Source organism: Lolium perenne, chromosome 2 (genome assembly GCF_019359855.2).
Source record: "Lolium perenne isolate Kyuss_39 chromosome 2, Kyuss_2.0, whole genome shotgun sequence".
In the NCBI taxonomy this organism is placed as follows: Eukaryota; Viridiplantae; Streptophyta; class Magnoliopsida; order Poales; family Poaceae; genus Lolium; species Lolium perenne.
Window position 1 is genome coordinate 221,471,253 of NC_067245.2, and position 20,719 is coordinate 221,491,971.

Sequence of the window (20,719 nt, forward strand, 5' to 3'; positions counted from 1 at the left end):
CCAACAAACAACAACTTGTCAACCTAAAACCGCTAAATCCAACGACGATGATATCGGCCCATGTCGCCATTAGAGGTCATAACGATCGAGCTATTTAGAGACACCTTCAAGAAAGTAAATAACGTTTGTGGGTGCTATCAGAGGAGAAGGTGGTTTCGAGCGCATGATAATCGGTATCAACGCCATCAAAGGATTAAGCTTTTGCCAAAAGCCTTGTAGGTATTGAGTGCGTAGTTTTGGCACTGGGCTACATGGAGCCATTCATTTTGAACATTCAAAAACGTATTTCCTAGTTTCATTTTCTTTCAAAATATATGTCCATGTAGTGTAAACAATGATGTACCTACAAGTCTTCAAATATTAATCCGAAATACTCTGTATACTACGATACACAAAAAAGACAAAATTATAGATCTAGATACTCCGGGTAGGTATTGGCGTATTGCCCTACAATGGTCCAGGAGTACGCTGCGGCTGAGGGAAAACGTAGAGCAAGCGAGCAACTTTGTTCCCGTTTCCTTGGTTTCTCTTTCTCCATTTCCGTTCGTCTTCTCCAGTTCGCCGTCGTGCCTTCTCTCGAGACCCTTCTCCGTTCTCCCGAGCCGCTCCACCGCCTCCTCCTCCACCCCGCCCTTCCGCGTCCATGGATCCCGCGCCGCTCTCCACGCTGCGGGAGGACGGGGAACCCGACGAATCCTCCTCCTCCCCCTCCGCCTTCGCCGCCGCCGCCGTGCCGCCTCGCCCCGCGACGCAGTAAGCCACCGACCCCAAATCCCCTACCCCCTGTCTCTACCTCACGAGAAACCCTAACCAAGCGCCTCCGCAGCCACTCTCTCCACAAGTACGCGCCGCTGGACTGGTCGGCCTACTTCGACGAGGAGCGCGCCGTCGCCATCCCCGACACCGACGACGTACGTGCGTGCGTTACAGAGCAGGGGGATTCCTCGGGTAGTTCTGGTTTTGACGTGATCTGACTATTGCGAGCGTGTTCCTTTTGTGGTGTTTTCGCGTGCAGGTTTTCAATGTGTACATGGCCGGATCGGAAGGGCCCGTTGTGTTCTGCCTGCACGGCGGCGGCTACTCAGGGTAAGTATAGGTGCTACGTTTACACTGATAGTAGAAAATAATTTGAATAAGGAAATGCGTACAGCTGCTATTTCCTGTGATCTTGGAATTCGTAGATTAGCTACAATTTGTGATGGTGAATGCCGCTTATGTTGCAAAAATGCAGATGTTCAGGTGTGCTTGGCTAGACTTATAATCCAGTTTTCTGGAACACTGTCTTCTGGCTTTTATGGCCTTAGTTATGGGAAATGTACCCATCCCAACTTCTGTTGTACTTCCTAGTTGAACGTTTCGGGTATATTTTTTTAGTTTCAGTTCGCATGCCAAATGTAGAAAGGCGAGAACGTTTTTTATTTATTTTACTAATATTGCGAGGTATTATTGTTTTTGTTTAGAATTCTGAACAACGACTGTCTAATGACAACATTTGCCTTTTGTTCACAATAACCATGCGAAACCTTCTCTAAGTGACTTGACTTCTTAATGCTCCTTATGAAATGTTGCCTCTGAAATCTGCTTATTTAACAAATGTGAGCTTGGTACTTATGTTGCTATTTTTGTTCCTCAATCTTCCTTAGGCTTTCATTTGCGCTAGCAGCTAATCAGATTAAAGGAAAAGCTCGTGTTGTTGCCATGGATTTACGGGGACATGGGAAATCTACCACAAGTGATGATTTGGATTTGTCCATTGAAGTATGTCCTTCAGTCTTTCCAGAACTTGCTAATTTGATTGATATCTACGCTTTGCAAACTTATTAGGTGCTCTGTAGATTCTTGACCCTTGCCTGAGTTTTGTTGTTGTTTGCCACTGCAGACTCTTACCAATGATGTAATAGCTGCTATACACACATTGTACGGAGATTCACCGCCAGCCATTATACTTGTTGGTCATAGGTAAGTCAGCATCATGTTTTTCTTTTTCTTTTATGTGTGCATCCTTTATCTTAACTGAAGTTCTAGTCCATCATAGATGTACTCCCTCTGTTCCTAAATATAAGTGGCAAGCCAGATTGACTTGCAAAACGTCTAATATTTATTAGGAACAGAGGAAGTAGATAACAGTGGGTATGTTAGCATGATATAACAGTGGGTAAGTTAATTATCTTAGTAGTTCCTGGAAGTTAATTTCCACGGCATTGAAACAAACACTGAAATATCATGCTACTAGTCATCTGTATTATATACAGTTTATCTTTCCAGTTTCATCTCTGCTGTTACTTGACTTGTTTATAGCATGCGTTTGTATGACTCAGCAAGCCTGTTCATTCGGATTATCACTTCTTCATTTTTTTAGCATGGGAGGTTCGGTGGCTGTACATGTGGCTGCAAGAAAAGCATTCCGCAATCTTCATGGTCTTGTTGTCGTTGATGTAGTTGAGGTTAGTAATAATTTTCCTTAGGTTAGTTCTTAAATTATGGTTGAACATGAAATGACCTAGCTCACTCTTGATTCTGAACTTCTTCTCCTGTAAACAGGGAACAGCAATGGCTTCATTGATTCACATGCAGAAAATTTTATTAAATCGAGCACAGCACTTCCCAAGCATTGAAAAAGCAGTATGTGAATTTGGACGCATATTACCTGTGCTTACGTCAATTCAACTTTAAATATGTTTATTGCCCATAGTATCTAAAAATTTCTGTTTAGTTAAATTGTTCTGTCCTTCATCAATTGAGATTTCGAGGTATGGATTTGATGTTATACACAACATGGCCGCAAGAAATAACTTGAAAAAATAAAAGCGAACAGCAAGTAGAAACCACTCCATGCAAGTGGCATGCTTATAAAAGCCAATTTGTTACCAATGTTTAAATAATGTCCTTCATGCTAGTTTTGTTTAATCATACTTAAAATTACACACAGATAGAATGGAGCGTCAAAGGTGGGCCGCTGCGGAACATTGATTCTGCACGTGTTTCTATTCCATCTACCTTGAAGTTTGATGAATCAAAGGAATGGTAAGTGTCTTAATGCATGTGTGTAGCTGCTGCTCAACATGGTTAGAGAAAAAAAGGTGCATTTACTTAATATTGACCATTACTTGAAACTAAAGACTAATAATATTGTTGTAATTTGTTCAGCTTTACATACCGTACCCCTCTGGAGAAAACAGAAAAGTACTGGAAAGGATGGTATGTTTAAGCATAGTTTTCAGATGATATTTTATGATTATTATTACAAGCATGCTAGTGTTGTTCAGTTTGCGTTTTTGAAGAAGGTTTACTTATTTGATCTATTAAGGATTTAACTGTTATTAATGTTGGAATCTGAGCTATTTTGAATGGATCAAAACAGACAAAAAAGCTATTGTGAATTGCCACAACTGTCAGACATAGTGGGAGCAAACATAGATTTGCTAAACTAGATTTCATGAGCATAACATTTTCAAAGAAGTCTCTCTTTGTTTTTCAGCAATACTGTTTGATTTATATGATTGTGTCATCTGTGATTTGTATACATTGAAACACGTAAATGTTTCTGTTGTAGGTACGAAGGTCTTTCAGACAAGTTCTTATCTTGTCCTGTACAAAAGATCCTATTATTAGCGGGCACTGATAGATTGGACAGGTTTGTAACGTCTGCCCAGTCTGAGAAACTCTTTTTTCACCCATCATCATTCTGCTCTCGGCTTATGCTAAAACCATCATAACACAATTTGCGGCAATTCCAATCTGATTGATTATCATTATTTTTCTTTGTGTATCAGTCACATCAACATGGGGCCCTTTGTTCTGATGAGCCCAGGCAATAATGATTTTAAGAGTTTTGGTTGCTTCAACTAGTTTAGTTTGCACCAATCAGTCTATCAATATGATTGCTGTCAAGAAACTGAATCTATTGCTAGGGTTTGTTATTAGCACTTGCTATTTGAAGAGCAAAGCAGCGTATACTGATCCACTATAAAACCTTCTATTTAATCAGATTTTTTTTCTGGGCATGCATTTTTATTGCTCTGGTAACAGTGTTTTGAATTCTGAAACACCTTGTGTCACTCCATGATCTATGTGAAAACATGTGTAATGCATTGGTTAACATGTTTTGCAGGGCTTTAACAATTGGTCAAATGCAAGGGAAGTTTCAAATGGTAGTAGTTCGACACACTGGACATGCCATACAGGTTTGATCCTAATGTACTTTGTTGAGTTGTATTATTCTATGGTACCAAGTGTCTTTTTGTCCAAGGCAGGGACGTTGTCCATCTTTCCTCATTATTCTGAGTGGTTGAATATCCTGGTTTCTATCTGGTTGTGGAGTTCAGTCCAGAAAATGCCTACATTGGTAGAGGCTCTAGGTTACTTTGAAATTTTCGTAGAATTTTCTGACATGTTGAGGCACCACAATACCACATGGATTAGCAACCTGCCGGGTGTCGTTTGTTATTATGCTTGTGTTGTAGTTTGGCAGCCTTTTTCCTAAAGGAAGCATGATCATTATGAAGCTTTATAACTTACGAGTTACACATCTTAACAATTTTGGCATGCTATCGGAAATTTAATTTCAGGAAGATGTACCTGAAGAATTTGCATCACACATATTGAATTTCATATCTCGCAACAAAATAGGGCCTAATGGTGTTGAGGTCAGTACCTAATCTTGGTCTTTCACTTTTCTAATATTTGCCTTCTACACTTCTCAACATGATGCCTGATTCCTTTATTTTCTCAGATACCCGGCCTCATAAAAAAATGGCAGAATTAGACAGGCTACGGAAGCAGTGTCAAGAGTGTCTAGGAAAAGTGAGGGATCCTATCTGTATCTGTTGTCCTATTTGTAATGCTAGAGGAAGTTCGTGTGAACAAGATTTGAGACGATGCAGCAGGGATGAGCAGTTGTTTTTGCCACTTGGTCGTGACTTGTCCATGCCATGGATGGTTTTACAAGCGTTTTTTGTGTGCAGTTTGTAAATAAAGTTTTGAACGAGTGTTAGAATTGGAAATGCACTTTTGATCTCAGGTGCATATGCTCATAATTTTGTAGATGTTTTGATAGTTTAATACACCATCATTGAGCAGCAATCCTATATCTTGAAATTGAAGGCATCTAATCTTGTGGATCATCATATACCTAGTACAGGTTGTAAGTTCAAGACTTTTTTTTTCTTGATGAAAAAGAAATCTGTGATTGGGGTGGCAGTACAAACCGAAGATATCTTCCGCATTCCGCATGCTTGCTGAAGCTAATTCTTAGGGGTAAACAATAGCTTTATTACGAACCATGGTTGGACATATTGTCCGATACAAATTTAGCAGCTAGTGCAGGAGCTTCTTGCTTCGATGAAACTGGGTGATCATCAACGTCGAGCCAAACAGCTAGCTCATGTGCTATGTTGTTTGCTTCCTGCCTGTAACAGACTAGTAGTCCTTCCTATGATTTAGCGCTGTCATGAGTAGCTGGGCATTGGTCTCAAGAATTCGTCTGTCCTCAGTTCTCATATCTCTACAGAAGATTAACATCAGCAGTAGGTTCCAAGTTTTTTAAATACCTTTCAATAACCCAACAAACCTGTGATCAGAGACGGGTACAGATAAACTATATAATGGTTTCTAATTGAAAATGTTGAAGTAGTTATTAGGTTCAAATTAATGTAAAAAACTTGCAATAACAAAGTATTATTGCATATACATTTCCCCTGCTTATGCTCTTGAAGAAAACAATCTTGAACTAATAAAGTGGCGGAGACATCATTCACATGATATAAGCCCCTACAAAGAGGTGAACATTGATAATCTTTTCCCTTGTGTACAGAAGACACTAGGCAAAACATGGCTGATTTCACTACTTTAAATATACTATTTTACAAAACTTCTCCACACCAACATGTCTAGAAAAAGAATAAAAGAATTGCTCCTATTTTAACCTCTTCTATGTTTACAAAATCCCCGAGACAACATGCAGCCAGGGAAGCAACCAACATAATCAACATCAGTTTGTCCATGAACAATTGGCTAAAAAGTGAAATCACAAAGCTAAGAGTCATAACATAATTGCCTGTCTTGCTTGCATCTCAACATGCTCTTGAGCTCCTAAGGTATCAGCAACCGGGAAATATACCAGAATCACAATACCGACCATGGCAGCAAACATCAACACCAGAAAGGAGACGAACACAAGAGATTCATGGGCTATTTCACCTGGCCATGGAACAATAGAGAGCCCAAGAAGTGCGGCTCTAGGAAGTAATATTGCGGTAGCAAATATTAGCATATATATCCTTCGACGAAGCCCCTTGTTGATCACCAATGATAACATCTGACCTCCAACAAACATCACATAAATGATTAAGATGATGTAGAATGCCCCAAGAAATATGCTGCTGAGCAACGGGTATGTGCATGCAACATTGCCCTGGTGGTCAGATGAGGCTGAATACCAGTACTTTGCAAGATTTGATGTCTGCCCATCATCTGAAGCAACACGAGGACCAATAAAAACGACACAAGCTTCCCAAAGAAGTGAAGGGAAGCAGATAATAAGCATGGCACGTATAGTCTTCCGATTCCATTTGTGGTTTAAGGTTCCAAGCTCTTGCTTCTGCAAAGCTGCACTGAGAAGGAAAGCGAGCAACAAGAATAATCCTGGCTCCGCAAATCCCAAATTTGAGATGATGTAGAATTTGCAGACATTAGCTTGCCATGTACGGTCAGAAGTAAACATTCCTTCTCCATTCACAAAAGTGAGCCGAAGTACTTCTCCGATACCCCACCAGAATGCAACCACTATTAGTGTTATTCGTGTAAGCCATGGCCCATTGAAATAGCTAAGACGTTGGTAGCCTCTCGTTTTGATCCAAAGTTGAAAATGCACTGATCGGCTTAGACAGATTATGCCCAAGATGGAAACTATGGATACAAGAGCAATGGTCACCACACCAATGATATTGGTGAAAAGTGTGATCAAGAGCATTACAGGAAACGTGTCAACTCAAAACCTCCACGCATTCTCAATTTATTACCAGCACAGACACAACTCGTATATTACATACCAAAAAATTCTGCAAGGAGAGAATAACAAAAAAAAATCAATATGCATGTCATCAACAATTGGGTCAACAGACGATATAATTTGACTTTTCAATCTAAGACTTTCAATTGCTTAATAGATGAAGCATCTTATAGTAAGTCAATGCTCATTTTTTACATGTTTTTGTTCACCTAACCTTGGACCTGTTCATAGTTTCCTCCTCTACTTTTCTTCTTCCCAGTATATTATATCATTGCTTGAATTACACGATAAAATCCACCAAACTTTTCTCCATAATTTATGATCAAAGTTCTATCCAGAATTACCTACTGTTTCATTATGATTAGGTGATCATTAGACATCGATCAATCATTTATCCCCAACACAAGACGGCAGATTAGTCTAAAGCCATAGAATTCCCAGGTGCATTTATTCCCAAAACAATTCACAAAAAGGAATCGACAATAGAATCTCAAGAATCCATATGATACACATCGAAAGAAAACAGAATTATCCATGATCACCACAGAGGCGGGCTGACCAAGTGCTCATACCTGAGAACCCGCGGCCAAAATTATGGACGGGGTCGAGACAGCCTGGACGCGATTGCGCGACGAGGTAGAACGGAAAGGCGATGGCGAAGACTCGCGACGAATCGGTTGAAGTTGAGGCGCCGGCGGCGATGCTCAGCTACGGCGCGGCGGCAGCTTATGGCATGGAGATTAGAGGCGCATTGGGTATTGGATTCGTGGTAGGTCAAGATCACTCGGGGAGAAGAAAGGAAACGAAAGAGGGCGCCGGCACGGAACGGTGGAGAGGAAACTGTGGAGGAGATCGATTCTGACTCTCGACGAAGAGCGTATATATACGGTAGACCTGGGCGATTCTAGCTCAGGCCGTAATAAGTATACAAACGACTACGGAGTTACCACGTTTCGAGTTTTAGCCGTAGGATCTCCGATCAGAATCATCTCAGCCATCCATATTTTTACATCAGGGTATAAAACCGAGCGGCCCAGCAGTAGAAACCCTAGCCGCCGCTCCCATCGCGCACCCCTCCCAGCCGCTCTCCACCGAGGACGGTGCCGTGTCGTACCTCCACCCTCTCTCTCGGTGGCTGCCCGGCGGAAGCAGCAGGCCACCGCCTTCTTGTCACTGATGGAGGTCTCCGGCAGAGTCGGTGCGGGGAAGGGCGGCTTCCGTGGGTGCGTGGAAGGGTGGATGTCGCATACCATGAACTTTCTGGGGATGGAGCTTATTTCTTTCCATTCCTGTTTTCGGGAGATTGTACATGTTATATTCAATCTCATTTTCTTATCTGTGAGTGTTGAGATCAGTAGGAATTTCATTGTGCCTATTTTACGATCTGTATATGCTTTCACTCACCTGCAAAAAATGTAAGCATGTGTTCTCCAGTTTTGTCTCTAGTGAGGACGACACCATGTCATGCCTCCACCCTCTCTCTTGGTGGCTGCCCGACGGAAGAAGTAGGTCGTCGCCTCCTCGTCGCTGATGGAGGTTTAGGAGCAGCGTCGGTGCGGGGAAGAGCATCTGCCGTGGGTGCAGGGAAAGGAGGCACTACTAGGAAAAGGCTTACCGCCGGCACTTTCGTATTCGCCGGCGATAACCTCGCCGGTGGTAATGGCCTACCGCCGGCGCTTCCGAAACCGCCAGGGGTAACCGAGCTTACCACCGGCGCCCCCAACCAATCCGCCGGGGGTAATACTTACCGCCGGCGCTTTCCAATCCGCCGGGGGTAACATTAAGCAGGAGCAAAAAAAAAAGCTCGAATTACACAGAATATGCAGAATATACACAATATATACAAGAATATACACAAAAACTAGGTGTACCCACTAGATGCATTTTCAATTGTTTGAATATACACAAGAATATACAAGAATCCTCAATACAAGAATATAGACCAAGAATATTGTCACATGGAACAACCGAGACGGTCATGGCTAGTATCGCATAACAACCACCGACCATGCCCAACGCAGGCATATATTGCAGCAGCTGGTCACCGGAGTCAACGCCGTCTGCTGACGCCACCTGTGAAAGGTCCTTGATCTTGAACGTCATGTCTCTCAGGTTGAAGGTTGAAGGTCCAGACGCTGTCGCAGTACCTGTAGGTGCGCAGATTGCCCTGCCAAGACAAGAGAAAGTTCATCATGTAAATGCATTCAAGTGTGGATGGAAAGATGATTACAGATTGCAGATTGTAGTGTATGATATCATCAAATTACAGCAAGAAGCATATGGTATATCTGCCTAGTGGTAGCCTTCATGGAAGGTAAGCATGGTAAATCTGCCTAGTGTTCCTACAATAATATGCCAAGTAGTACTAGTGAATACTTTATTATAAGTAGTGCAATTTTCCTAAGTAAAATATATTGAATAATATAAATACAATGATTTTCGTTCATCAAGGTATCTAATTTAGTTGATCCTAAAGTTTCAGCACATCATATTAGAGCCAAATGTGGAAACCATATACAATAGAATAAGAAGGAACTTATCAAGCTACTTGTATGTAGAAAAATGGGAGAACATACATAACGGTTTTCCATTTGAAATCTGCGAAGATCAATCATGTATTTACTATATAAGCAGATACTTGAGAGTTCAGAACTTCAGATTAATCACCTTCAAGAGCTTGGCAGCAGGAGCTTTGTTCTCACTGTAATGTATAAGTTCAAGGATTCGACTTTGTAGACCTAAATAATATTTCAGCTGTAATAAGCAAGAAAAAAGGAAAGCAAATGGTCAAGACATACGCTTTTAAAGCGGAAACATTGCAATTCAAACAGTATAACATGTGTCTACAGGGGTAAAACAGAGCTACACAGTGAATACTTCTTTTAGACTCAATCTCACTAAACTGAATTAATACTGAAAGATATGGTCATAGATCGTAGTTATACCTTACTCGCTGGACAGTAGCACATAGCTAATATCTCAGAAATCAACACAAATTGCCTATCTACGTTGGTGACATTCTCTGCACTCAGTCCATGCTTAAGTTCTGCATTTGGTTGTGTAGTATCTTAATGAATGGATAACTTATTGATAGCTTGAAATAACATGCAAATAAAAACAGAAGTCAAATTATGAACTACAATATCAAAATATATGTTTTGTTCAGAGAGAGAAATTAATAGATTAGTATTCTTACTCTAGCAGAAGAGTAGAGTGGTAAAATCAATTACCAAGCAGAGAACAACTAAAAATGAAGTAGCAGGATAATGCAGTGCTATTTAAAGCATCGGCTAACATAATCACCAATAATCAAACTTGATATTCCCGTTTCATATTTGTCTTGCAATAACACATATACTATCTCACTGTTGCCATCTTCTAGATTACTATAGAGCATCATGTTTATGTTTCTAAATCATAGCATACCGACTAAGAAGGTTCACACTTATGTTTCTAAATCATGGCATTAGCCCCAGTACTGCAATCGGCAATTCAGCACATGAGCTCCAAGCACAAGCTACAACACTACTGCTTCTAATGCATGAGAGTGGCGGTTGTGATTTCAGAATGGAAAGCAGAGAGTGCGGCAGTGCGTTGGTACCAGGAAGTTGTGGTAGAAGAACGCCCTGGACTCCAAGGAGACCACATCCGTCCACTGCGCGCCCCGCTCGCCGAGCCCCTCGCTGCACCCAACGAACAACAACGGAGACCGCCGGATCAGCTCAGATCGAACCAAATCTAGGCAGGCTACTAAGTGAAACTTTTCCTCGGCTCGCTCAATCGCTCACCTGAGGTCGCGGCGACCGCGGGCGTGGCGGGAGGAGGAGCCGTCGGCGGCATCGGCGGTGCCGGATCCGGTGGTCTCGGTGTCGCCGGTGGTGGCGAGGTTGGTGGGGGCGGAGACGGGGAGCGAGAAGACGCCGAAGGCGATGAGCGCGAGGAGGGAGGCGGACGCGACGAGCAGCGCGGTGAGCGCGAGCGCGTACGGCGAGGCGCGACCGTTCCGGGAGGCGGAGAAGACGCCGGGCTGCAGGCAATCTAGCTTTTGCGGAGGAGGCGGCTGGCGGAGGACGTTGGGTGTGCGTGTGTTGGGGACGGGGAAGGGGATGGTGAGTGTGTTGGGGACGGGAAAGGGGATGGTGGCCCGGTCCAGTTCTACTTACCCTAGGCGATTCGTTTCGTAACCGCCGGCGGTAGGACGGGTTACCCCCGGCGTTTTTTGGCCAAATCGCCGGCGGTAAGGCCAGGCCCAATTGGGACCCTGTGGCCCATTATATCGCTGGCACCTTCGTGCCCAATTCGCTGGCGGTAATGGACACACCCCCGGCGCCATCCTTTCAACCTCGCCGGCGGTAGGGTTAGACCCCCCTGGAAGGTATTACCGCCGGCATCTTCAACTCGTATTTGCCGGCGGTAAGGAGTGCGGCTATAAGCCTTTTCCTAGTAGTGAGGTTGTGGTTAGATGTGACGATTTCAGGCCGCCACTGTTCCCGCTGCTCACCGGGAAGACCATGTCGTCTCCATCAACACGTGTTCGTTCTCCGCATCTCTTTCTTCAGGGAAGATGACATCCAACACGGACAAATGCTTATCCTCATCCGCATGTTCATCCCGGGCACCAGGTTTCGTCCCCAAGGTATGTCGCAGTGAAGAAGTGAAATCTTCCTGTAGGCTTCATATAGCATGAATTGGTGCAAAGGTTGCTTGTGTTGCCAGATCTTGCAAGGAGGAGTTCGCTAGGCCTTTTCATTCTTAGCTCCAACACCTCTCTTCCATATTTATCTAACTATTTTTCCATCCTACTTTGTTATGAACAATTGTGTATGGTTGAGTTCCTCTTTGGAATATAAACTGTGTTCTTGGATGATTGACGATAGGTGCAATCCTAACATACAAACAAAATTTATATCTTCTGAAAGGACGAGGTCGAAGCACATTGTGGGACGACTATTTGGACTGCTTTTGGGGGCACACAAACCAATCACTCTTTTAGAAGTTGCTCTCAAATTAGTTTTTTTTGCGGTATTTATTTGAAAGGGGTGTTTGAATTCTAATTATTTCTTATTTGTGGTGCTTTTAAGGTGAGCACTGACATCGGGTTGTGTTGCTCTGCGACTTGGGTACATTGGGCCTGAATTTTGATGCTTATCAGGTGAACACACATGAGTATTTCGTTCTCTTATTCTTTTTACTTGGGAGTTGTTAGTATAGCTGCTTGTAGAAGTTCAGAATTTTTTGTTAGAGCATTCTTTCTTTACTATACAAGAAAAATTACTGTTGAGTCCACTATAATTTGAATTTATTGTTGTGGGAGTTAACATGTCAAGTGATTATATCTTAATAATTAAAATTTAATATTGGATTATTATATTTAGGGTATTGCCTTGCTAATTCTCTCCATGCGCGCGACGACAGTCGTTAGCATGTGCGCCTTTGTAGGCCGGATGCTCCAACGATTATATATGCATACAAGAAATCTTTCTACAATCCGGATTTTTTTTTTCCTTCAACCGTTAATCCAATTGGCGATCCATCTTCACCGCTGGGTTTTAATCGACGAGGACTTTAAAATAAGATCCCAATTTAATATGCTTTGATGAACCTTTTGCCCCGAGTTGCCAGGTTCTAATGACATAACTAGTAGGTTACTAGTTAAGAGTTACCATTTAAATTTACATGTGTTATTTTGCATAGAACTGATCTACATATTCATAGAGTGCATATTCGACGCACTATAATTTTTATCAAAGTTTGGTAATTTTAACCTGTCAACTAACTTTGACTAACCTGGTGAACAAGTGACTGTAACCTAGCAACTAGGTTAAAAAAAGTTGGCAAAACATATCAACATGGATCTAGTTTTGAATATCTCGTCGCGAAAAAGTTAACTATGAAAATAAATCTGGATTTCGACCTACGGTTCAAGAGATAAAACATTTTAAAGTTTGAAAAATAAAATAAATCTTACAAGTGGGTTGCATGCATGCGGTTTCCACATTTAATCACGGATTGCCAATCTAGGTACATGTCCTTATTACCAGAGTCGTTCAATATTTTCATTTTGTTTCCATACAGCTTTAAAGTTAGCAAATTCAGTCTCTCTAACCACCGGCATATGTCTATATGTATTGTATGTGAACCTTGATTACTTTGTATATCATCAATCTTGTTTGTTGGTACTATGCAAATTATCTGATTGTAAAAGTACTCATTTGTGGAGTTTAATGTTATGTACTAATCATTTTGCCCGCTCCTGATATGTATAGGCAACTTATGAACTGTTATAAGCTTCAGTTTTTCTCACCGAGTACAAAAGGGTGAGTTGATACAAATTGCTTTATTTGCATCAGGTTATCTTGATTTGATATTTGTCTATGTGCTAGTTTCATTCTTGAGAAAAGTTTTTTTAACCTTCTAGGGCTCTGAGACCGAAGACATTGCACTTAGCCAAGGTGAGTTGTCGCCAAGCCATGCCCTTTCTCTTGCGTTGATCTTAGCTTGCGTTACTTTTATGCTTCACCTATCCCTCCTCATCTTATGTTGCACTTTTTTATCTAAGAGTACAAGGTGTTCCATGAAAATCTAATTTCAACACATCTGATGGTGCTCACTGATGTGGTACTAAAATGGTCAACTGCGGGCAGAAGGTAGAGCGAGGACCGTGTTCCATGATGTTCCATGCCTTAACAAAGGATTATATTTTATTTTTGGCTGATGAGAAAATCTTTTACACCTCAGTTATCTCATTTCAGAAGCTTATTATGAACTTTTTTTTTGATTAAAGGAGCTTATTTCTTTCATCCCTCTTTCCTAGAGATTATACATGTTACATTCAATCTTACTTTCTTATTTGTGAGTGTTGAGATCAGCAGGAACTTAGCTGTGCCTATTTTAGGATTTGTATCCTCTTTTACACCATGCTTAATTTTTTATCTTATGGCGTTATCTTATTGCCTTAATTAGATTAATGAGCATCACATTTTAGTATGTGAGCACCCCAGTTTACACATTTCTTTATTTTAACGTCATCTCTGCATTCTTCTGTATATCTTTGTTTCCATTACTAATTCGTGGAGCAAAATCACACGTGCACTAAAAATTCAAAAACCCAAAATTATCAATTTGGAACTTAAATAAATGCATAAAACAATAAGAGATAAAATCTATCTAGAAAAACTAGAGCTACAAAAAAAAGTAATTTTTTCTACCACTTAAACATGTCATGAATTTTAGCCAATTTTTGTACACGTAGAGGATGAAAAGTTGAACTTCAGTATTAATATGAGCACAGTCTGAATTATAGAATTTTTTTTTCGTGAATAGTGTTCTGTAGAAAATTACATCTCTATATGATTTATCAACTTTTATACATCCAACTAGGTAAAACTTGGTACTTTATTGTTGAAATATGTAAATATAAAATAAACACCCTATTCTAACAAATAATGAAGTTCATAAAATAAAAATATAAATGAAAACATGGTCTCCACAAACATACAAAAGAGAACATGAGGATAAAACTAACTCGCCAATTTTCTACTCTCTTATATCCCATTCACAAAAACCCAAAAATAGAAATTGGAGTCATAAGACTAACCAAGAATGGTGTATTCTCGATAGGTTTCATGTGCAAAGAATTAATCGAACCCATTCAACTGGTAGTTAATAATAAATTCATATGGAAGATGAAGATACCTTTGAAAACAAAGGTCTTTGCTTGGTATCTTCACCGTGATGTTATTCTTATTAAAGATAACCCTGCAAAACGCAACTGGTATAGATGTACGAAATATGTTTTTTGTCACGACGAGGAGACAATAAAACATATTTTTTCAGTGTCAGTTTGCTAAGTCTATGTGGTCAATCATTCAGATATGTTCTACTTTATACCCACCGCGAAGTATTGCATTTTTTTGTTAATTGACTAAACGGGGTGGATCCTAGGTTCCAGTTAGTTACCAGAGTTGGAGCGATTGCCATTATATGGTTGCTTTGGCTATGTAAGAATGACAAGGTTTTAATGATAAAAATTCTTCTCTTATGTAGATCATCTAACTGTGTACGGTTTTCCTCCATTCATGATCTTTGCTTCAGCACACGGTTGGAGGATATGGCGAAAGAATTTATTACCCAACATGGGTGGCTGCATAGTCGTAGGATTACCGCTCCTCTTGTCTAGTTGCTGGCTTTTAAGACTTTTTAGCACTCGTTAGGTACCAGTTTTTATTTGTTTGCTCTTATCTTAGATGGATATATGCATCTTAGTTATACAGAGCTCGCTCGATGTAATGCTTAAACATTTTAAATAATAAAGTATCTTTTATCGAAAAAAAGATCTTCTGAGCCTCCAACGGCTCAAGTCGTGCGTGGACTCAGTCTACTACCCCTCTCCAAAACAGGAGTTGTGAGGTAATTAATGAGGTCAATGGCACGTACCCCTAATTAACAACAATATCACATTACTATAGCAGCCAGCTTTGCCGATCATGTAGTCTCGTTTTTTGCTTTCAAGAGACCTTGCATGCCGAGCTAGTAGGCGTCCCAGAGGGACCCGTGCGACCAGCAGTTCGCAGCCTGGTCCATGTCGCCGGCGGCCGTGGCCCACGCCGGCGGGTCCAGCAGCATGGCCTCCGCCATCTCGGCCCACAGCCTGGGCGAGTCCACCTCGAACTCCTCGTCGCTCCCCCTCCCGCCCGCCACCAGCTCCTCCACCCGGAGTCGGCTCGTCGCGCGCCGCGCCTCCTCCACCACCAGCGCCGGCTCGCAGCGCACCATCTCCGCCGCCTCCGCCGCCGCAGCGCGGACGTCCTCCGGGTGCGAGCTGGCCGGGCGGGGAAGCCGCTCCACCGAGCCCGGGAAGTTGAGCTGCGCGTCCCGGCCGCGCAGCCGCAGCGCCGCCACGTCGTGCGCCACCGCCGCCATCTCCGCCGACTCGAAGCTGCCGAGCCAGATGCGGGTCTTGGTGCCCGGCTGCCGGATCTCCGACACCCACTTGCCCCACTTCCGCTTCCTCACGCCCCTGTACTGCGAGGAGCCGCCGTTCGGAGGCTGCTCATTGCTCGACTCGTCATGATCCATTACTGATTCTTCCAAGCTCGCAAGCCAAGAACGCACGCACACACGCTTTCTACGATGTATCGAGATGGAGACGATCACTGAGCTTACATAGGCAATGCATACTTGGATGCGATCTTTGTGGGCGTTATATAGGCGATGGAGAATGCATGAGCAAGGGGCCGTCCGGCTACTGTCGCCACAGGATGGCTGTCACTTCATACGTACGCTGGCTACTATGTTGAGCTCATCATTTGGTTCCATCATTGGCGCAATAATAGTACTAATGCATATGCCGCCCTGGCGATGCACTGTTGTGAGACAAAGGATTTGGGGAACGCTCGACACCCAATAGGGTTGGCGTTGGTTTATATTTATAGTGTACAAGAGTTACAATACATGTACAAATACGGAAGCTATTATATACAGTCTAACACCCTCCCTCAATCTTAACCGTGTTATCGAACATCCAACAGGTTAAGATTGCGCCTACAACCTTGAAACAATGGCAAGGACAGCGGCTTGGTGAAGATGTCTGCAAGTTGATCCTTAGATAAGATAAACCTGACTCGCAGTAGCTTACGTGCAACACGTTCCCTCACAAAGTGATAGTCAACTTCGATGTGTTTTGTTCGGGCATGAAACACTGGGTTAGACGACAAATAAGTTGCACCGATGTTATCACACCAAAGAATAGGAGACTGAGACTGCGAAACCCGCACTTCACGTAGTAGGGACTGGACCCAAATCAACTCAGCTGTAGCATCACCAACAGCCTTATACTCAGCTTCTGTACTGCTTCGGGACACTGTAGCTTGCTTACGAGCACTCCAGGCAATCAGATTTGAGCCAAAGAATACTGCATATCCCCCCGTTGATCGCCGATCATCAAGATTACCAGCCCAATCAGCATGAGAATACGCAGAAAGCAAGCACGAAGAAGCAGAAGACAGACGCAAGCCATAGGACACAGTATGGCGAACATAGCGCAAAATACGCTTCACAGCAGTCCAGTGTGTATCCCTCGGTGAATGTAGATACTGACAGACGCGGTTCACAGCATAGGATATGTCAGGCCGAGTGAGAGTGAGATACTGCAGTCCACCAACAACACTGCGGTACTCAGTAGCATCCTCAGCAGACAAAAGAGTGCCACCATCAGAAGTAAGGGGATTGATGACCCACAAGTATAGGGGGTGTATCGTAGTATTTTCGATAAGTAAGAATGTCAATCCCAACGAGGAGCAGAAGGTGTTGACAAGCAGTTTCGATGAAGGATTCACTGTAAATGCTCACAGACAAGTATTCAGGGGGTTTTGATGTAACAGTTGAATAAAGTACGAGTAAGTAAAGTGCGAGAGTAACAATTGCAGCGAGTGGCCCAATCCTTTTTAGCACAAAGGACAAGCCGGTTTGTTTACTTATAATGACCAAACGTTCTCGAGGACACACGGGATTTTAGTCTAGTGCTTTCGCTACATACGGCTAAATAATCTTCATTGTTATGATAAGTGTTGTGTGGGTGAACCTATGCTAATGTACCGCCCTTCCTAGGACTAATACATACTTGTGATTATACCCCTTGCAAGCATCCGCAACTACAAGAAAGTAATTAAGAATAAATCTAACCACAGCCTTAAACTCTGAGATCCTGCGATCCCTCCTGCATCGATATACCAACGAGGGTTTAGGTTTCTGTCACTCCGGCAACCCCGCAATTGGCAAACGAATACAAGATGCATTCCCCTAGGCCCATAAATGGTGAAGTGTCATGTAGTCGACGTTCACATGACACCACTAGAAGAATAACACCACAACTTAAATATCATACCATTGAATATTACTCAACCATAGTTCACTACTAACATTTAGACTTCACCCATGTCCTCAAGAACTAAACGAACTACTCACGAGACATCATATGGAACATGATCAGAGGTGATATGATGATGAATAACAATCTGAACATAAACTTGGTTCAATGGTTTCACTCAATAGCATCAACAACAAGTAGAGATCGATACCGGGAGAGTTTCCCCTATCAAACAATCAAGATCAAACCCAAATTGCTACGGCGGTGACGGTGTCCAGCGGTGGAGACGGCGGTGATGATGGTGGAGATGATGATGATGGTGATGGAGATGATGTCCAGCTCGATGACGGTGACGATGGCGTCGATTTCCCCCTCCCGGAGGGAATTTCCCCGGCGGATTCCTGCCCGCCGGAGAGCTCTTTTCTCTCTGGTGTTCTCCGCCCCGCAGAGGCAGCTGTAATTCTTTGCGAGGTACCCTCTGTGGCTTAGGTTTTCGGGACGAAGGATTTCGCGAAGAAAAGGAGGCGAAAGGGGCTGTGGGGCCCCCACACCACATGGTGGTACGGCCAGGCCATGGGCCGCGCCGCCCTATGGTGTGGGCCCACCCTGGGTCCAGCTGGCTCCTCCTTCTGGCTTCCTTCGTTATCTTGAAAAATATGATTTTTGGTATAATTTCCTTCCACAGTTGATCTTCCGAAATATTGCGTCCTGACGGTGCTTTTTCCAGCAGAATCCTGGCTCCGGTGCTTGATCCTCCAATAATGATGAAACATGCAAAATAGATGAAATAACATAAGTATTGTGTCCCAATATGAAATATATCAATGAATAACAGCAAATTATGATATAAAATAGTGATGCAAATTGGACGTATCAACTCCCCCCAAGCTTAGACCTCGCTTGTCCCCAAGCGAAACTGAGCTCGGTAAACAGGACCACATGTTTATGGAGTGAAGAGTCGATAAATAAAATACGGACAAGAAACATCATATTCATTCACACAAGACATTATAGTGAACAACTTCCTCATATAACTCAACTTGAAACAAGTATAAGGTAATCACAAATAAAGGTGCATAAGAAATCATAGTTGGTAATGGCAAACTTCGTTCTTGGTCAGAGAACAATTAACAGATTATATTTATCTCATTGAGCAGCGCTCTCATGTTAAAGTTTATATGGCACAAATTGCATACTCAATCATAATGGTCTCCTCATAATCATTGATAACTTGCAAAGTTATATTCATTCAGATAAAACTTGTACTAAACAAAGAAGAATAAAAGACATGATGAAGCAAATCACAATATAATGGTTTGATCACGACTACTCAAATGCTTGCTTGAGATGGAGGGAAATAGGTTTACTGACTCAACATAAAGTAAAAGACAGGCCCTTCGCAGAGGGAAGCAGGGATTAAATCATGTGCTAGAGCTTTTTCAGTTTTGCAATCATATAAAGAGAATAAAAGTAACATTTTGAGAGGTGTTTGTTGTTGTCAACGACTGGTAGCGGTACTCTAACCCCTTGCCAGACAACCTCCAAAGAGCGGCTCCCATATTATTTCATTTTATGTGGCACTCCTTCCAACCTTTCTTTCACAAACCATGGCTAACCGAATCCTCGGGTGCCTGCCAACAATCTCATACCATGAAGGAGTGCCTTTTTATTTTAGTTTTATTATGATAATGACACTCCCCCCAACCTTTGCTTACACAAGCCATGGCTAACCGAACCCTTCGGGTGCCGTCCATCAATCACATACCATGGAGGAGTGTCTATTTAGTTTAATTAACTTGGGACTGGGAATCCCATTGCCAGCTCTTTTTGCAAAATTATTGGATAAGCGGATGAAGCCACTAGTCCATTGGTGAAAGTTGCCCAACAAGATTGAAAGATAAAACACCACATACTTCCTCATGAGCTATAAAACATTGACACAAATAAGAGATACTAAGTTTTGAATTGTTTAAAGGTAGCACATGAAGTATTTACTTGGAATGGCGGAAAATACCATGTAGTAGGTAGGTATGGTGGACACAAATGACATAGGTTTGGGCTAAGGTTTGGATGCACGAGAAGTATTCCCTCTCAGTACAGGTCTTTGGCTAGCAAGGTTAATTAGCAAGCATAAGAGTCGAGGGAAACAAACAAATATACATGTGATAGAAACAATCATGCATCTTCCTTGTAAGCACAAACAATTTTAACTTCAGAATAATAAGCTATGAGCTAACAAGAAAGAAAGATATGAAACAACTACATGTATTTCTCTTTTCTACTTAAACCTCAAAGTGTTGTTGCTATTGACCAATGCTAAGTTTGCCAAAACCAAATAGATTTATTCAATGCTCCCAAAGTGATACCAATACTAAAAACAAGGTAAATCATATAGTAGAGATTGCAAACTAAAATAAGATGTGCAATATGTAAATGATAAGACTTCTCATTAATATTCCATAACGATAACTCACACCAAGGGATACATAGACAACCAACTAAAGGAGAGGTACTTCCAAACTGCAACCCATCTTATATGATAACTTCCCTACTCATGATATGACACTACTTGACAATAAAAGTAAAAGGTAGTGATAATGTGATACCGCGGCACTCCCCCAAGCTTGGAACAAACCAAGGGGATGAAAATACCGATGATGAATTACTCCTTTGGCGATGGTGGTGATGAACTCCTCCCGCGCTTCTTACAGAACTCTTTCAACTTCAGTTTCTCAGCTTGGCAATTCTGCACTAAGACTCGAAGAGATTCATTGTTATCTGAAGTTGGCGATGATGACCTTGTGATGTGAATCGAGTGGTATTCCAGCATTCTTCGGAGGCGG

The 20,719-nt window shown here is 42.3% G+C and overlaps 4 protein-coding genes across 4 annotated transcripts; 1 reads left to right on the top strand and 3 right to left on the bottom strand.

Moving 5' to 3' along the window:
• Positions 1-500: 500 nt before the first annotated feature.
• LOC127334967 (uncharacterized) lies at positions 501-5,019 on the top strand. The gene is made up of 13 exons (XM_051361534.1): positions 501-753; positions 827-911; positions 1,016-1,086; positions 1,644-1,758; positions 1,880-1,959; positions 2,360-2,444; positions 2,542-2,622; positions 2,930-3,024; positions 3,148-3,198; positions 3,554-3,634; positions 4,112-4,184; positions 4,569-4,646; positions 4,733-5,019. The coding sequence occupies exons 1-13, from the start codon at positions 644-646 to the stop codon at positions 4,763-4,765; spliced, it is 1,038 nt and encodes a 345-aa protein (XP_051217494.1). The 5' UTR covers positions 501-643; the 3' UTR covers positions 4,766-5,019.
• A 738-nt stretch (positions 5,020-5,757) lies between these two features.
• Positions 5,758-7,876, bottom strand: LOC127334968 (uncharacterized). Its single transcript, XM_051361535.2, has 2 exons — positions 7,582-7,876; positions 5,758-7,058 (listed from the first exon to the last, which is right to left on the bottom strand). The coding sequence occupies exon 2, from the start codon at positions 6,968-6,970 to the stop codon at positions 6,041-6,043; it is 930 nt and encodes a 309-aa protein (XP_051217495.1). The 5' UTR covers positions 6,971-7,058; positions 7,582-7,876; the 3' UTR covers positions 5,758-6,040.
• A 984-nt stretch (positions 7,877-8,860) lies between these two features.
• On the bottom strand, positions 8,861-11,342 carry LOC127329166 (uncharacterized). Its single transcript, XM_071825598.1, has 5 exons — positions 11,270-11,342; positions 10,798-11,164; positions 10,611-10,692; positions 9,677-9,763; positions 8,861-9,176 (listed from the first exon to the last, which is right to left on the bottom strand). Exons 1-5 carry the CDS (start codon positions 11,340-11,342, stop codon positions 9,060-9,062), a joined length of 726 nt encoding a protein of 241 aa, XP_071681699.1. The 3' UTR covers positions 8,861-9,059.
• Positions 11,343-15,295: 3,953 nt separating this feature from the next.
• LOC127330449 (ethylene-responsive transcription factor ERF022-like) lies at positions 15,296-16,169 on the bottom strand. Its single transcript, XM_051356652.2, has one exon. It carries the CDS (start codon positions 16,085-16,087, stop codon positions 15,539-15,541), a length of 549 nt encoding a protein of 182 aa, XP_051212612.1. The 5' UTR covers positions 16,088-16,169; the 3' UTR covers positions 15,296-15,538.
• Between the last annotated feature and the right edge of the window lie 4,550 nt (positions 16,170-20,719).

Bases quoted from the DNA above. Each gene is read 5' to 3' on its own strand.
- LOC127330449 (XM_051356652.2), bottom strand. From the start codon at position 16,087: ATGGATCATGACGAGTCGAGCAATGAGCAGCCTCCGAACGGCGGCTCC.
- LOC127334967 (XM_051361534.1), top strand. From the start codon at position 644: ATGGATCCCGCGCCGCTCTCCACGCTGCGGGAGGACGGGGAACCCGAC. The intron at 2,445-2,541 runs GTTAGTAATAAT...TCCTGTAAACAG, and splicing joins TTGTCGTTGATGTAGTTGAG to GGAACAGCAATGGCTTCATT. The intron at 4,647-4,732 runs GTCAGTACCTAA...TTATTTTCTCAG, and splicing joins TAGGGCCTAATGGTGTTGAG to ATACCCGGCCTCATAAAAAA.
- LOC127334968 (XM_051361535.2), bottom strand. From the start codon at position 6,970: ATGCTCTTGATCACACTTTTCACCAATATCATTGGTGTGGTGACCATT.
- LOC127329166 (XM_071825598.1), bottom strand. From the start codon at position 11,342: ATGGCGCCGGGGGTGTGTCCATTACCGCCAGCGAATTGGGCACGAAGG. The intron at 11,165-11,269 runs GTCCCAATTGGG...TAGGGTAAGTAG, and splicing joins GCGATATAATGGGCCACAGG to AACTGGACCGGGCCACCATC. The intron at 10,693-10,797 runs GTGAGCGATTGA...CGTTGGGTGCAG, and splicing joins CGCGGTCGCCGCGACCTCAG to CGAGGGGCTCGGCGAGCGGG.